Raw genomic sequence first — 16,017 nt, 5'->3', positions numbered from 1 at the left:
ACCTCGTTCTGTAGGTTCCAGACCCCATCCTTGTGGGTGAACTCCTCATAGCTGGTTCGGCACTTAGGCAGGATGCGGCACTCAAAGCCACACATGTTGAACAGCAGGTTGGGGTTGTCCTTACTGTACACGGACACGAAGCTGTTCTCCCACTGGACTGTCGTCACTGAGCGCGGCAGGCGGTTCTTGATGTCCCAGAACACTGCCCGACCCCTGCCCACAGAGCGCACAGGGTCACGTCCGAGCTTCCCTTCAAAGGCCAGCCAGACTGATGACGTCCCGACAGAGCACACCCTCCCACCTAGGACACCCCTCATCAGTTCCCTTTAATCGTCCTCTGGTCCCTCAAGCTGACACTCTTCCAGCTCCCACAGCCCCAACTTAGACTCACAGGTTGACATCATGCTTCATGAGGCGCATGCGGGCGTCTCGGGGCCAGCACTTCTTGTTATTGTAGCCAACGATGTTTTCGTTATTGGGGTCAGGGTGCTCTGTCAGGTAACGCTGGATCAGGTCCCGAGCCTCATCTGCTGTGAACCTACACAGACAAGGTGAGTAGCTGAGGCCCAAGGACACTGGGATCTCGTGAGGCCTACGGCTCCACCCCAATCCCCACCCTACTCACAGGACCTCATCCCATTTCAGAGCACCAACCCGGCAGCAAGTCAACTAAGGGACAACAGCTGCTTCAGAAGCTGGGCATGGACCTCAACACCCTGTAAGGGTAAGACTCCAGGCAAGCCCTCACCTGAAGAAAATATGGATGCGATCAATGTATCTGCAGAAGAGACGGATGGGGTGGGCAGCCTCGGTGGCTATGTCTTGGAAACTGAGAAAATCATTTGGCATCTGAGGTGGCCCGGCCATCTCACTGGCTCGGTGCAACCCCAACACAAGCAAGTCCATCACCAGGCCATAGTACTGTACAATGAAAGAGGCAAACTGCAGGCCTCTGATGATCCCATATGAATTTGTATGGTTCATGTCCTAGAAAGAAAGACAATTCTTAACCACAGCCAAGTCTCGGGGTTTTCAGGGCCCATTCTCTTTTGCCTTCCCCCCACCAAGGAAATCCCAACTCAGTGGGCCAGACCACCCCCTGCCTCCATAATTCCTTGCCACCCTGCCCCAAGACACACCTTGTAATTGATAACGACGTTGTTCTTGGCTGTCATGTAGTCAGCTATATTGTGGTCTACAATGAGACGCAGCAGCCTATTGAGCAAGGTCAAGTCAATCTTCTCATACATCTTCTCAAATCGTGACTCCAGCATGACATTGCACTCGCCCTCGCTTGTCTCCCACACATCCTGCAGGTTATTGATGCCTGAGGGGGGAAGAAACACAAAGCTCTAGCAGGTTAGAAATTCCCTTTCAGGACTAGTGCCTACAGTAGCCATCACATTCCTATCCAGATCATACGACCACTCCATTCATTCACCTGGACTGCTAGCAGAGTCAAATTGCTCAGTGTAACATCAACACCATTTCTTTGGTACCAGGCATCAAGAGAGTAAATTAATTATGCTACCTGGATGAGAATCTCAATGTAAAAATCAAGGCATCTGCCTTCCTTTTACCTTGGCACCACTTGTAAACAAGCAGAGGCGGCGGTTCTGTGTCTGCAGGCTTGATCCAGGGTGGAAACAGGCGGCGCTTGTCAGCTTCGTACCACAGGTACTGGTCCAGGTAGGCATCAGTGATCTTCTCCAGTGGCTCCACATCATACACTGGCACAAGGTGGCTATAGAGGTCCATGAACTCAATGCCCACCTGTGGGACAAGTAAGCTGGCTCACACCAACCCACCAAACACCCTGGGTGCCATGAATGAATCACACAGCCAAAAGAAAATATGTGGGGCATCTCACTCACTTCTTTAAAGGCTCTCTGTGTGAGGAGGTGACGCTTGATGCGGGACAGCGCCTCATGGGGGTTGTCATAGGCCTGCTCGATCAGGCCTAGCTCCTCCCTCTGGGACTGGTTTAACCGAGACTTCACACTGACAAGGCAGAAGAAAAGGTGAATGAGGGCACTTCCTTAGTGGTCCAGTGATTAGGAATCCACTTGCCAAAGCAGGGGACATGAGTTCAATCCCTGGCCTGGCCAGGAATATTTCACATGCCATGGGGGTAACTAAACCCATGGACTGTTTACTTCTGAGCCCGAGCTCCAGAGCCCATGCTCCACAAAAGAAACCACCATGATGAGAAACCCACACACTGCAAGTAGAGCAGTCCCTGTTTCCTGAAACAAGAAAAGGCCCAAGGGCAACAAAGAAGACCCAGTGCAGCCAAATATTAAATTTAAAAAGTCTGAATGGGAAAACCAAGAGGAAGCCATCCCCAGAAAGGCCTTCTTTGGACTCTAAAGATGATGCCACTCTGTGTCCATCACCTCCCTACAGGAACCGTCTACTCTACTCCTCACCTGTAAGCTTCCTTGAGCCGCTCCAAAGCCAAGATCAGCAACTTGGTGTCATGCTTGTAGGAGAGCGGGGGGAAGGGGATGGGCGAGAATCTACGGCTTTCCAGCCAATGCACAGTAGTGGTATACACTGCCACAGCTTCCTCTGCTGTGATGTAAGGACCGTCCTGCAAGGTGGACATGAGAATCAGCTTCCCACTGCAGCCTCATCCCACCAGGGCCAGACATGGTCCCAACTTTAGTCTGCCCTCCTGCTCACCCCCGTGCCCCTAGCCCAGCCTACTCCGCCTAACCTTTAGGTAGTTGTGCTGCCGCTCCTGTTCTGCCTTCAGGTAGAGCCGAGTCAGGCGGCCCAGGTTCTTTTTGCACACAGTTTTGTCTACAGTGGCCCCGCGGCGGATGCGTTCTCGGTTGTAGTGGGCAGTGTTGGTCCACCAGTCCGCCTTGGCCTTCACATACCGAAGAATCATATTCTCTATCGGTGTTGGCAGCCCAGGGACCTGAAAGAGCAAAAGGCACGATGAAAAAGTGACAGGGGCTAAAACAGTCCAGGGGTGGTAATCTCCAGGCCCCTCCATGAGCCGGGGAGACCACCCACCTTCCAGGGAATGTTGGCCTTCCAGCAGCGCCAGGCCTCGCTGAGGTGCTGCAGGATGGTCCGGGCCTTGTTCTGCTTGATCCCCTCAGGCATCATGTCCAGGATATCATGCATCACAGCGGCCCGAAGTTCAAGGTCAAAATGCGACTCCACTCGCTGCTTTGTTACTGTCTTGGCCACCCCCTTTGAGTGCCGGCCTAGAAGTGAAAGTGGTTAAAAGCAAGACTTGTAGTTCCTACTAAAGTCTCTGCTTTCATGTCCGTTGATAACCATGGTTACAGTGAAATCAGTAAGCATGAATAAAGCCCAGCACATGCAAGACACAATATGTCTGAAAAGATTCACAACAATTCTTCTAAGGCATTTCCATCCTGTAGATGCTCGCTGGCCTTAAGGCCCCACAATGAAGCCCAAGAAAAGAGAACACTAGGTCAGATTCATTAGATACTGGGCCTTAGAGGTGATCCGACAGGAAGAGATGCTCAGTCTCAAACAAGGACAAGGGAAGGATCAGGAGCACACGTGACCTCTATTCTTGAATGGGAGAAGTCAGACATGGAGAAAACCACTCACCTTCAAACTGCCGGGCCAGGAGATTGCCCAGCCATCGCTCCAGCAAAGGGGTGATGCCACGCATGAAAAACAGCCAGACCCGCCAGCCAGCAGCCCAGAAGCCACAGCCAGGGCCCTTCCCTACAGGACCCTAGGATCCCAAGCAAAGGTCAAGAACACAAGTTAGTAATTCATTCAGACAACAACAGAACACTGGGCAGAGGTGGAGCAAAGAGCACAGGTATGGCAATAAAGGGGGAAAAAAAAGCAAACTCTTTTAAGATCTCAATATTTAAAATGGAGTAAATGAAGAAACCAGCAACTGAGATTTTCTATTTAGACGCTGTTAGCGTCCGGGGAGAAGTGTTGAGATCTACAGAACAGCAGTAATAACACTCAGAGCCTCTCTCCAAATAGGTCCTTGGAAAGAACCCTGACCGATGTAAAGACTAAGATGGATCTGAGAATATGAGTACACAAGGGCAGGCTCCTACCGTGTTGAAGCGGTAATAGATTAGGTGCTTCAGGTCCTTGCACATACGAATCTGCCGCATCAACTTGTATTTGTAGCGGTACATGCCCGTCAGCTGCCCCACATGGGCGAAGATATACTGCAACCCGTCTGCCAGCTGCAACATAGTGGCCCCAGCAGGCTTTAAGCTAGAGCCAGCTCCATGATCAGCCCAGACTTCACCCAGCTTCCCCACATGGGGCGGGGCCTGGGGATTCCTAGCCTCACCTGGAAGGCATCCACATTGCCCAATCGATATTGCACATGACTGTCCACCACCAGCTTAGTTAAACGCAGAACTTCTCGACACAGGTGGAAAGCATTTCCAAAACGAGATTTCTTTCTTTCCTGGAAAAAATGCCAAGGACAGAAACAACACTAGTCAGAAATGCTCTGGACTAGATGCATGCCCTCCCAAGAGGCCAGGGCAAAACCAGTCCATCCCTCAGCCCAGTGCCCTCTTAAGGTCCAATGCAGGTACCTTGGTGGTGAGCGTCTTAACAGGTTTAAGGTTGAAGTTGTAATCCAGGTGCAAATAGTTGAGGTTCTTACGGTGAATGAGGAGGTTGAGCATGTTGTAGCCCTGGCGGCAAACCTGTAGCCCCACCTCCACCCAATCCAGCTTGGTAGACTGGAAGAATTTGGTGGCTTTGAAGGATCGGAATAGATACCTGGGATGGGAATAAGGAGTGAGAGTGAGCCTCCTGATCACCTCTGGAACAGAAGGCTGAGCAGAGCCCCAAGGGCACCTCACCTCTTCTTTTGGGCTTTCGGGGGCCGGTGCTTCAGGGCATTCAGCACATAGTACTTAAGCAGCTTCTGGTAGGAAACCCTCACTTTCACAGGCTGCCCAGCAGGACAATGCTCCCGATACCTGAAAAAACACACCCATTAGAGCTTGGCCCACCTCTCCCTCCAGCAGCCCTGCTAAAGGCTGTATGCCCACCCTTAAAGCTGGAGTCTTTAATCCTATACATCCACTCCTCTCCCCAGGTAGAAGCCTTACCAGTTCTTAACAAGGGGGATGTCTAGGGCCCGGCGAGTGCGACCAGAGCGTAGGTTGAAGGGCCGGGGGGCCCAGAGCAGGGCGATGCCATTGGCTGTATTGTCTGTGTAGAGGGGTGTGTCCTTCAGAAAGGGCTCCACAAACTCTGGGAGCTCAAACTCCTCATCATCATCTGGCAATGGTTCCTGGCTCTGAAAGAAGAACCCCCAAGGGTTTAGCTCCCGCTGAACTGGGCAGAGACCTGGGATGAGAGAGAAACTCTCTGGGGCCAAACACAGTGGCTACATCTACTATGGAAACTAGGCTGCCTGACAAGAGAAGCCCTGAAGAGCCAGAGCAAAGGCGGCCAAGGGAGCAGAGAACAGGGCAGGGCCAACTGGGCAAATAAGCAGCACTCCTCTCACCCCAACTGGCTCTCTACCAAAGGCCTCCCAGAGGAGCCCCCAATACCAGGGAGAGGTAAACATGCAATCACCTCCTGTCCAAGCTCCAAAAACTGGGCCTGGGGAAGGAGATCTATTTACGTTAAGAACATGATGGAACATGAATCAACATCAAAAACACTGTGCCAAGTATAAGAAGCCAGCCATAAAAGACCACATACTGTACAATTCTATCTATACGACATGTCCAAAATAGGCAAATCGATAGAGACAAAAAGCAGATTAGCAATTGCCTAGACATGGACAATTCAAGGGAAATAGACACTGACTACCATGGGTGCAGGGTTTCTCCCTGAGGAAACGAAAATGTCCTAATAACTGTGGTGATGGTTGCACAGCTCTGTGAATAAGCTAAAACCACCGAATCATACACTTTAAATGGATGAGTTGTGTGGTAGTGAATTACAGCTCAAAAAAAGGATTTAAAAACACACTGGAGAGACTTCCCTGGCAGTCCAGTGGATAAGACTTTGCACTTCCAATATAAGGGACGCAGGTGTGATCACTGATCAGGGAACTAGATCCCACATGCCACAACTAAGGCCTGGTACAGCCAAATAAATAATAAACAAAATATTTTGAAAAATAAAAAATTTTTCTAGAAACAGACCAGAATAAGATTAGAGTCCCAGAGGAGAAACAATAAAGCCCAGATGGGTCATCACAGAAACCAAGATAATATCAATTACTTGGTTTGAGTCAAGTGTCAAACTCTCACATTACAGTTCCCCTCTTACAGCTCGAGGGGAACACTTAAGGATGGAAATCATGTCTCCCTCTAGCTGAACTTTCATCTAGTCATGCTTCCGCCCAGTCAGGAAATCTCTCTTGAAGAGCTGAGCATGTCCCTTCCTCTCACCTTGACAGAGTGTCTGTGGGAAATTGGGTTGATCAAAGGGTCAAAGTAGAAAGCTGGCAAATCAGGATCCTCAGTTTTGATGAACACAACATTAGGAGTGTGGTACCTGCAATGAAACAAGAGCCAGCCAAGGTTCTCCTCCCGGGCCCACCTGAAATGCCTGCCACCCCTTTCACCCAGTTGGGCTCCAGCTCTCTCACCAGGTGAGGTGCACGTGGTGCGGCAGGTTGTTGTACAGGTAAGGAAACGCGATCTTGTACTCGGTGCGGATAGGCTGCCGGATGATGATCTTGTTAATGTCATTGAATTCATTCCAGTCTTCATCCCTAGGGCACAGAATCAAGGGTGAGCAGCTGGGTTGGGCAGTTTGGAAACTACAACGGGATCTAAAGGATCAAGATTAGATTTTACAATGGCTGTTTCATATTGATGTTGGGCAGAAACCAACACAATTCTGTAAAGCAATTCTCCTTCAATTAAAAAGTAAATTTAAAATTTATTTTTTTAATTTAAAAATACTCTACTCTCTCCAACTTACTGTAGGTTGATGTCTCGGACAAGAGGCTCAAATTTGGGGCCTCCAGGAATGGCCATATTAAGTGCCTTGGATGTAAAAAAAGCCTTCAGATCAAACAGATAGAAGTAATTGTCATCAACCAAGTCTGTCAAGAGCTGATTGGCCAGGCGGTAGAGAGTAGACATCATAGGCAATGTGAACTGCCAGCGCTGATAAGTGGAACCATTTACATACCTAGGAAAAAAAGAGAGGCCCATGTAAGTCCAAGTAGGTGTACCAGCTAGCCAGGTCATGCTACCTACTGGTCTCACAGGACCCCCTCTGGAGTTCCAAACCCTCACAGGAGTGGTAACTCCAACTATCACTTACTTCCGGCTATCCCTTAATGGCTGGTGGTCATAGAACCAGTCCAACACAGGGGCATCCTCCTCAGGGTCCAGCTCTAGCTGAATGGCTTCCAGTGGCTCAACATCGAGGATATTGTCAGCATAGTCCAAAGGTGGCTCCTCATCATCAAAAGGGGGGAAACGCATCCTCTTGAAATGCCTCCTGTCTCTTTTTTCCCGACGCATCATAATCCACATTGACCTGGAAGTCGACAATGTCATGCAACCATTTCTGCATAGTGCCCCCTCAACTGCCACCACCAAACCCCACATTCCAGTCCTTCTCACCCCCACTGGGAGATGTAGACAGGTTCAATGACCCAGGGGATCTCATTGACAAAGGAAATGGCTCCGGTAATGTGGTACAGCACAGGCACATCCCGAATCTGCTCCCAAGGCATAGGCATGTTCTCCAGGAGCTTGAGGACTGCATGCGGCATGTACTTGAGGGCACTGTAACAACAGGAAGAGAGATGATTAGAAATGACAAGGTGTTCTGCTACCTGAGCCATGCAGAGAAGTAACAAGGTATCACATTCCACACAAAACTGGCCTTACAGTCTAAACTCCTAAACATAGTACACAGGCCCTCTGTCACCAGGAACTCTGCCTCCCCACCTCCAACAGTGCCACCTTTTTTCTTAAACATCACTGTCCCACAATACTGGGTTTCAGTCCCTCTAAATCACCAGCGATCTCCCTAAAAACAGCTTTTAAGCTATCTCACATTCTATTCTCTGTACCTTTCACTAAATAATAAAATATTCACTACACTTTATTTTAACCATTTGTCTGTTATGTCAGTAGGCCATAAGCTCCAGAAAGGCCGTTACTTCCCGATCATTGCTATATCCCTGCCACCTAGCACAGTTCGCAAATACTTTTAAAATAAACACAACTTCCATTGCTGTCTTGGATTAGTTCATTAAGTGGCTAACACTTCTGTGTAAAAATGAAAAAGGATCTGCTAAGGTATTTGTACCTGTACTCACCCACCTTGGGAAAACAAAAGTATACAAAAACCTCAGGACGTAGCTACCCTGGAACCTGAAAATTCTTGTCACTTAGGAGTTACAGGCAACAAGAATGTACAGGTGTCCTGCTCTGGGCTTTACTTCACTCAAATATAGAGATGTCTTATCATTGTATCAACAGGACAAATTAAAAACTCCTGTCCCAGATCAGGGAAAAGAATCAGAACAACAAAGAACATAACTGAGAACATCCTACATTGTTGGTAGTAACATAAATTGTTAGTCACTAAGGAGATTATGGAGGTTCCTTAAAAAACTAAAGAACAGAGCTACCATATGAGCCAGCAATCCTACTCCTGGGCATATATACAGAGAAAACCATAATTTGAAAACAAACATGAAGCCCAGTGTTCACTGCAGTACTACTTAAAACAGCCAGAACATGAAAACAACCTGAATGCAAATCAACAGATGAATGGATAAAGAAGATGTAGTACATATACATTAATACAGTGGAATATCACTCAGCCATAAAAAAGGAAATAATGCCATTTGTAGCAACACAGATGGACCTAGAGATTGTCATACTGAGTGAAGTCAGACAAAGAAGAAGAAATATCGTATGACATCCCTATATGTGGAATTTAACAACAAATAGAATCTACATTGCCGGGAGAAATAACAACCTCAGATACACAGATGACACCACCCTTATGGCAGAAAACAAAGAAGAACTAACTAGCCTCTTGATGAAAGGGAAAGAGGAGAATGAAAAAGTTGGCTTAAAACTCAACATTCAAAAAAAAAATTCAGAAAAAAAAAAACAAAACTCAACATTCAGAAAACTAAGATCATGGCATCTGGTCCCCACCACTTCATGGCAAACAGATGGGGAGACAATGCAAACAGTGAGAGACTTTATTTTCTTGGGCTCCAAAATTACTGCAGATGGTGACTGAAGCCATGAAATTAAAAGACGCTTGCTTCTTCGAAAAAAAGCTATGACCAACCTAAACAGCATATTAAAAAGCAGAGACATTACTTTGCCAACAAAGGTGCACCTAGTCAAGGCTATGGTTTTTCCAGTAATCATATATGGATGTGAGAGTGACTATAAAGAAAGCTGAGCACAGAAGAATTGATGCTTTTGAACTGTGGTGTTGGAGAAGACTCTCGAGAGTCCCTTGGACTGCAAGGAGATCCAACCAGTCAATCCTAAAGGAAATCAGTCCTGAATAGTCATTGGTCCTGAAGCTGAAACGCCAGTACTTTGGTCACCTGATGTGAAGAACTGACTCACTGAAAAAGACCCTGATGCTGAGAAAGATTGAAGGCAGGAGGAGAAAGGGACAACAGAGGATGAGATGGTTGGATGGCAGCACCAACTCAATGGACGTGAGTTTGAGCAAGCTCTGAGAGTTGGTGATGGACAGAGAAGCCTGAGTGACTGAATTAAACAACAAATGATACAAATGAACTTTATTTAAAATGTATAGCCACCCAGATGTGCTGTGTGAGAACATTAAAAGTCCCAAAATGACAGCAGCTCTCCAGGACTGAAACATAAGAGACAAGAAGGAAAAGGGACCAAATTCCAAATGAAGTAATTCCAGGATGTTCCTTACCCCAAGTACACCCTTTTATCATGCCGAAACTTCCTGTTGGTCATGTCTCCATGGTCTCGGATGATCTTCCTGACATGTTCTGGAGGCATGTCTTCCTTCTGTGCATCCACAAATCCAAACTTCCGCTTTTCCGCATAGCGCTTGGCCTGCAATTGCTGCCATTTTCGGGCTGCAAAAACACCTCAGTTTAAAAGACCTGCACATCATTAGCTTAATCCCACCCCCACCTCTCATCCTAAGCTGAGCTTCTGTCAGGATGACTGACAGAGGGTGGGCATCCAGAAGGAACACTCCTGACAAATTCTCTTGTCAACTTGCTCTGCTTTACTTTTTTTTATCTTTGCCAGCTATTTATCAATGCCTAGTATTTTTGGTACAACTAATTAAATCTTTTTTTTTAAACTATCTATGTTCCTTTGCAATTTAAACCCTGTAAGGGAAAGGGTTTTGTCTGCATCACTATTGTATCCCCATTGTCTGGATCAATGCCTACAAGTAATAGGCACTTAAAAAAAAAAAAAAGGATGGTTTCAGAAACTCGATTCGATGAAAAAATAAATGGGGGCTAATAAGTGCACTAACATCTAATGTTTTGACACCTGACAAAACAGGGAAAGGGGGCAAACCCGCTGCGCGCAGGCGCACACCGGCACACCCGCACCCCCCCCCCCCCCCCGGCGCCGCTCCCGTACGCTTTCTTCACCTTTCTCCTGCAGCTTCTCCTCCGACATGTAGTCTGGCAACGGGGCTAGAGGGCCAGGCACCGGGTTACCCGGCCCTCGGTAAGGAAATACTCCGGCCATGCCCGGAGAATCTGGGGAGCAGCGGAAGAAAAAAAATTAACGAACAGGGCCCAGGCCCTCAAGAGGGGCCGCAGAAACACGTCGAAACCCCCGCCTGCAGTTCCGCCTCGCTCAGAGTGCGCCGGCCCAGTCCGTCCGGCCGCTCAACCCCACCCTAACCTCCCCTCCCGCAGCCTGGCCCTTACAGTCCGCCACGCACCCCTACAGCCCCTCACACAGACGGCCGCTTTTCAGCAAGGCAATGGCGGCAAGCCTACGTCCGCTCCGCGTTCCCAAAGCCAGGAAGTACGTAACCCAGGTTCAGCGGTTGACCCAATAGGCGCCAAAGTACTGAGGCGGTTTGGCGAACTCACCAATTAGAGTTGGAATTCGGGCAGGAAGGGGCGGGACCAAGAACGGAAGTATTGAGCGCGAGGGGGTGTGGTCGGAATGGATGCAAGCCCCTCCTTCCGCTTTTTTGGAACAGTTTCTAGGGCTTCAGCGGCTAGTGACCCGAAAGTGAAAGTGTTAGTTGCTCGGCCGTGTCGAATTCTTTGAAACTCCACGGACTGTAGCCCGCCAGACACTTCTGTTCATGGGATTCTCCAGGCAAGAACACTGGAGTGGGTTGCCATTCCCTTCTCCAGGGGCTCTTCCTGACCCAGGGATCGAACCGGGCCTCCTGTATTGCAAGCAGATTCTTTACCGTCAGAACTACCGGGGAAGCAACTTTGCGACTCGTCTGGGGCCACTGGAAACCCAAGCTTCCAGAATTTTAATCAATTTGTCGAAATTTGGGGCTTCCCAGGTGGCTCAGTGGTAAAGAATCCGCCTGCCAATGCAGGATTGGCAGGGGACACGGATTTGATCCCTCGGTTGGGAAGATCCGCTGGATGAGGAAATGGCAACGCACTCCAGTATTCTTACCTGGAGAATCCCATGGTCAGAGAAGCCTGACGGGCTACAGTTCATGGGATCGCAAGGAGTCAGATACGACCGAACACGCATGCACGTGGAAATTTGAACTTTGCTCTGTGTCTAGGCTTCTGTATTTAGACTTGACGTGCAGTATTAGCTCCGAGTCAGTCAGTCTTTTGTTCATGCGTTCAGTCGTTAATTCAGCCATCCTTTATTGAAGGCTCACTAATGTATCAGGGGGGTGGGGAGAGGGAAAAGCCAACCACAAGGAGCTCAAAGGTAGCCCTGAGGTAGACAAGAACCCAAGCTCTTGTGATGCTCTGCGATAGGAATCCTAGGGGAGGGTATTTAACCCTTTGTTGTCAAGGAGGAGTTAGTCAATGAACCGTCAAAAATAAAAGGTGGTGGGGAACTACATTGCAGAAAATTTTTTCCCCCTCCCTCTTCATTGCTATTTTCTGTCTCTGGCAACCCTATGGAGTGCATAATGAATACCCTATAACTGCTTCTTAACTCAGGCTCTTTAGTTATGTCTTTCTGCTTGAATTGCCCTACATCTTGCCTTCCTTGTTTTATGTTTCATCCCTCTTGCTCCATTTTTGGTAACAACTTTGAATCTGACTTAGATTAGTTTGTTCAAACACTCACCAAGTTTATTGCGGAGGATGCAGAGGACTTGTAATCCTTACAGCTTCTTCATCTAGATGGGAATTTAGGACTCACAGGAGAAAGTGACACCTATGCAAAGGAGAGTCCAGGCCATTGCAGGCTGGTGTGAAGGTTTACGTAGTTCAAAGAAGAGAGGAGCAGTATTAGAGATGTGTTGGAGATGGGTGATATAAGGGATTTGAGGAGGTGAAGAAAGAGAAAGGAAAAAGGAATCCCAGGTGGTGGTAATTGCTAAGGTTAGAGTTTGGAAAGAAAGAAACATGGCATTTTATGAAAGCAACCAACAAATCAACCTGGCTGCAATAGAAAGTCCAGTATCATCTTTATTATGTTCCTCATCGTCAGTGTCATGAAGTCCTTAGAACTTGTATAAGGTTCACTGTGTGCCAGGCACTATTCTAAAACCTGCTAAAATTCTAATATCGTCTGTTTTAGTTAATGGTATTGTACCAATGTCAGCTTCCTAGTTTCGATTGTCCTACTACTGTTATGTCCTGTTGCTATGTAAGAAGTTCTCAAGTGGGTGAAGTGTACACAGGGACTCACTGTACTATTTTCTAAATGGCCTTATTGAGAAATAATTTGAATTCCAATAAGTTCACCTGTTTAAATTATACAATCCAATGGCTTTTAATATATTTACGGAGTTGTGCAATTATCACTACCTATTTCTGAAACATTCTCGAAAGAAACCATGTACCTATTAGCATTCACACCCCATTTCTTCCCACCTCCTTCTCCTCAGCCCTTCAATTCAGTCACTCAGTCATGTCCAACTCTTTGAGATCCCATGGACTGAAGCACACCAGGCTTCCCTGTCCATCACCAACTTGCAAAACTTACTCAAACTCATGTCCATCGAGTTGGTGATGACATCCAACCATCTCATCCTTGTAGTCCCCTTCTCCTCCCACATTCAATGTCTCCCAGCATCAGTGTCTTTTCCAATGAGTCAGTTCTTCACATCAGGTGGCCAAAGTAGTGGAGTTTCAGCTTCAGCATCAGTCCTTCCAATGAACACCCAGGACTGATTTCTTTTAGGATTGACTGGTTGGATCTCCTTGTAGTCCAAGGGACTCTCAAGAGTCTTCTCCAACACTATAGTTCAAAAGCATCAATTCTTTGGCGCTCAGCTTTCTTTATGGTCCAGCTCTCACATCCATACATGATTACTGGAAAAACCATAGCTTTGACTAGATGGACCTTTGTTGGCAAAATAATGTCTCTACTTTTTAATATGCTGTCTAGGTTGGTCATATCTTTCCTTCCAAGGAGTAAGCGTCTTTTAATTTCATGGCTGCAATCACCATCTGCAGTGATTTTGAAGCCCCAAAAAATAAAGTCTCTTGCTGTTTCCATTGTTTCCCCATCTGTTTGCCATGAAGTTGTGGGACTGGATGCCATGATCTTAGTTTTCTGAATGTTGAGCTTTAAGCCAGCTTTTTCACTCTCCTCTTTCCCTTTCATCAAGAGGCTAGTTAGTTCTTCTTTGCTTTCTGTCATAAAGGTGGTATCATCTGCATATCTGAGGTTATTGATATTTCTCCCAGCAATCTTGATTCCAGCTTGTGCTTCATCCAGCCCAGTATTTCACATGATGTACTCTGCATATAAGTTAAATAAGCAGGGTGACAATATATCCAGTTGTGGATGTGACTGGTGATGGAAATAAAGTCTGACAATGTAAAGAGCAATATTGCATAGGAACCTTGAATGTTAGGTCCATGAATCAAGGCAAATTGGAAGTGATCAAACAGGAGATGGCAAGAATGAACATCAACATTTTAGGAATCAGTGAACTAACATGAACTGGAATGGGTGAATTTAACTCAGACGATCCATCATATCTACTACTGTGAGCAAGAATCCCTTAGAAGAAATGGAGTAGACGTAGGGTAAAGGAGTTAGAGAAGGCAAGGTTTGGAAAAAGAATGAGACCGGCACTTTCCAGGAACAGATCACCTTTGATGAGGTGAGAAGAGGCAGCAGTCAGATTAGTGAGCTGCTGCACTAACCCAAGAAAAGAGTAAGTATATTAGGCATATATGTGGAACTGTACTGTCTTAAGGGGGCCTGTTCTTATCCAAGGTTGTTCTTATCCAAGGTTGTTCGGAGTAGTTATCTCTTAAACGGCTGGGGCAAGGAATTCTGGAGATCGGCCAGAGGCTGGACCGGCTGGGAGCTGGGTGTAATCAACCTTAGAGTCCATTTTTTTTCTTTGGGTGAGAGTTCTTTATTTTGCATAGAATGGTGGAGAGGACCTGGAGGGGAGTTTTAACTCCAGGCTATTTTGAGCCATGAAACTTTCCTTCAGTAGTCCTCATAGTAAACAAGAGTCTGAAATGCAGTACTTGGATGCAATCTCAAAAATGACAGAATGATCTCTGTTCGTTTCCAAGGCAAACCATTCAATATCACAGTAATCTAAGCCTGTGCCCTGACCAGTAATGCTGAAGAAGCTGAACAGTTCTGTGAAGACCTACAAGACCTTCTAGAACTAACACCCAAAAAAGATATCCTTTTCATTATAGGGGACTAGAATGTAAAAGTAGGAAGTCAAGAGGTACCTGGAGTAACACACAAATTGGCCTTGGAGTACAAAAGGAAGCAGGTCAAAGGCTAATAGGGTTTTGCCAAAAGAACACACTGGTCATAGCAAACACCCTCTTCCAACAACACAAGAGAAGACTCTACACATGGATATCACCAAATAGTCAATACCGAAATTAGATTGATTATATTCTTTGCAGCCAAAGATAGAGAAGCTCTATACAGTCAGCAAAAACAAGACCAGGAGCTGACTATGGCTCAGATCATGAACTCCTCTTTGCCAAATTCAGACTTAAATTGAAGAAAGTAGGGAAAACCACTAGACCATTCAGGTATGACCTAAATCAAATCCCTCCTCAGCCCTAGACAAATACTAATCTACTTTTTGTCTCTATAGATTTGCCTGATCTGGACATTTCATATAAATGGAATCATAAGATAGTGACTTTTAGTGAAACAGATCTCCAGCCCAGGTTGGATGCATGAGACAAGTGCTCAGGGCTGGTGCACTGGGAAGACCCAGAGGGATGGGATGGGGAGGGAGATGGGAGGGGGATTAGGATGGGGAACACATGTAAATCCATGGTGATTCATGTCAATGTATGGCAAAAACCACTATAATATTGTAAAGTAATTAGCCTCCAACCAATAAAAATAAATGAAAAAAAAAAAGATAGTGACTTTTAAACTTTTATGACTGGCTTCTTTTACTCAGCATGTTTTTGAGTTTCATCCTTATTTTAGCACATATATGTTTTCTTTGGAAAAATGTCCTTTCAGATCCTTTTCCTGTTTTAAAATGGAGCTGTCTCTATGTATTCAAGGTACAAGTTCCCTGTTATATATATGATATGCACAATTTTTCTCCTGTTCTTTGGATTATCTTTTCACTTTCTGGATGATATTCTTTGAAGCACAGACATTTTTAATTTGCATGAAGCCTAACTTATCAAATCTTCTACTGCTTATGATTTCGGTGTCATATCTTAGAAATCATTGCCTAACCCAAGTCACAATAGTGCAATCCTATGTTTTCTTCCAAGAGTTTTATAATTTCAGCTCTTACCTATTTATGATTCACTTTGAATTCATTTTTGCATGTGGTATGAGGTAGGGGTCCAAATTCTTTCTTTTGCATGTAGATATCCAATTGTTTCAGCACCCTTTTTAAAAAAGACTACTCTTTGTTCTTTGTCAAAAA

General features: G+C 46.3%; 1 protein-coding gene across 2 annotated transcripts in view; it reads right to left on the bottom strand.

The window, feature by feature from the left end:
• PRPF8 (pre-mRNA processing factor 8) overlaps positions 1-11,028 on the bottom strand; it is a 32,527-nt gene extending 21,499 nt beyond the window's left edge. The window contains exons 1-23 of one of the 2 annotated variants that reach the window (XM_043478383.1): positions 10,900-11,028; positions 10,601-10,711; positions 9,898-10,066; positions 7,587-7,751; positions 7,282-7,500; positions 6,934-7,146; positions 6,596-6,721; positions 6,396-6,501; positions 5,094-5,284; positions 4,842-4,961; positions 4,569-4,758; positions 4,316-4,435; positions 4,071-4,205; positions 3,598-3,727; positions 3,025-3,221; positions 2,720-2,926; positions 2,430-2,593; positions 1,875-2,001; positions 1,581-1,773; positions 1,140-1,327; positions 749-987; positions 392-538; positions 3-213 (exon numbers count right to left, since the gene is read on the bottom strand). In XM_043478383.1, the coding sequence (XP_043334318.1) occupies positions 3-213; positions 392-538; positions 749-987; positions 1,140-1,327; positions 1,581-1,773; positions 1,875-2,001; positions 2,430-2,593; positions 2,720-2,926; positions 3,025-3,221; positions 3,598-3,727; positions 4,071-4,205; positions 4,316-4,435; positions 4,569-4,758; positions 4,842-4,961; positions 5,094-5,284; positions 6,396-6,501; positions 6,596-6,721; positions 6,934-7,146; positions 7,282-7,500; positions 7,587-7,751; positions 9,898-10,066; positions 10,601-10,700 (3,657 nt within the window). In that variant the 5' untranslated portion in view covers positions 10,701-10,711; positions 10,900-11,028. Of the gene's footprint in view, positions 1-2; positions 214-391; positions 539-748; positions 988-1,139; positions 1,328-1,580; positions 1,774-1,874; positions 2,002-2,429; positions 2,594-2,719; positions 2,927-3,024; positions 3,222-3,597; positions 3,728-4,070; positions 4,206-4,315; positions 4,436-4,568; positions 4,759-4,841; positions 4,962-5,093; positions 5,285-6,395; positions 6,502-6,595; positions 6,722-6,933; positions 7,147-7,281; positions 7,501-7,586; positions 7,752-9,897; positions 10,067-10,600; positions 10,712-10,885 lie in introns of both variants that reach the window. The other variant, XM_043478384.1, reaches the window with a different exon arrangement.
• Between the last annotated feature and the right edge of the window lie 4,989 nt (positions 11,029-16,017).

The sequence above is a fragment of the Cervus canadensis genome, chromosome 1 (assembly GCF_019320065.1).
Source record: "Cervus canadensis isolate Bull #8, Minnesota chromosome 1, ASM1932006v1, whole genome shotgun sequence".
Lineage (NCBI taxonomy): Eukaryota > Metazoa > Chordata > Mammalia > Artiodactyla > Cervidae > Cervus > Cervus canadensis.
Note: the sequence above shows the minus strand (reverse complement) of the source record. Positions and strands in the feature narration are given on the sequence as shown.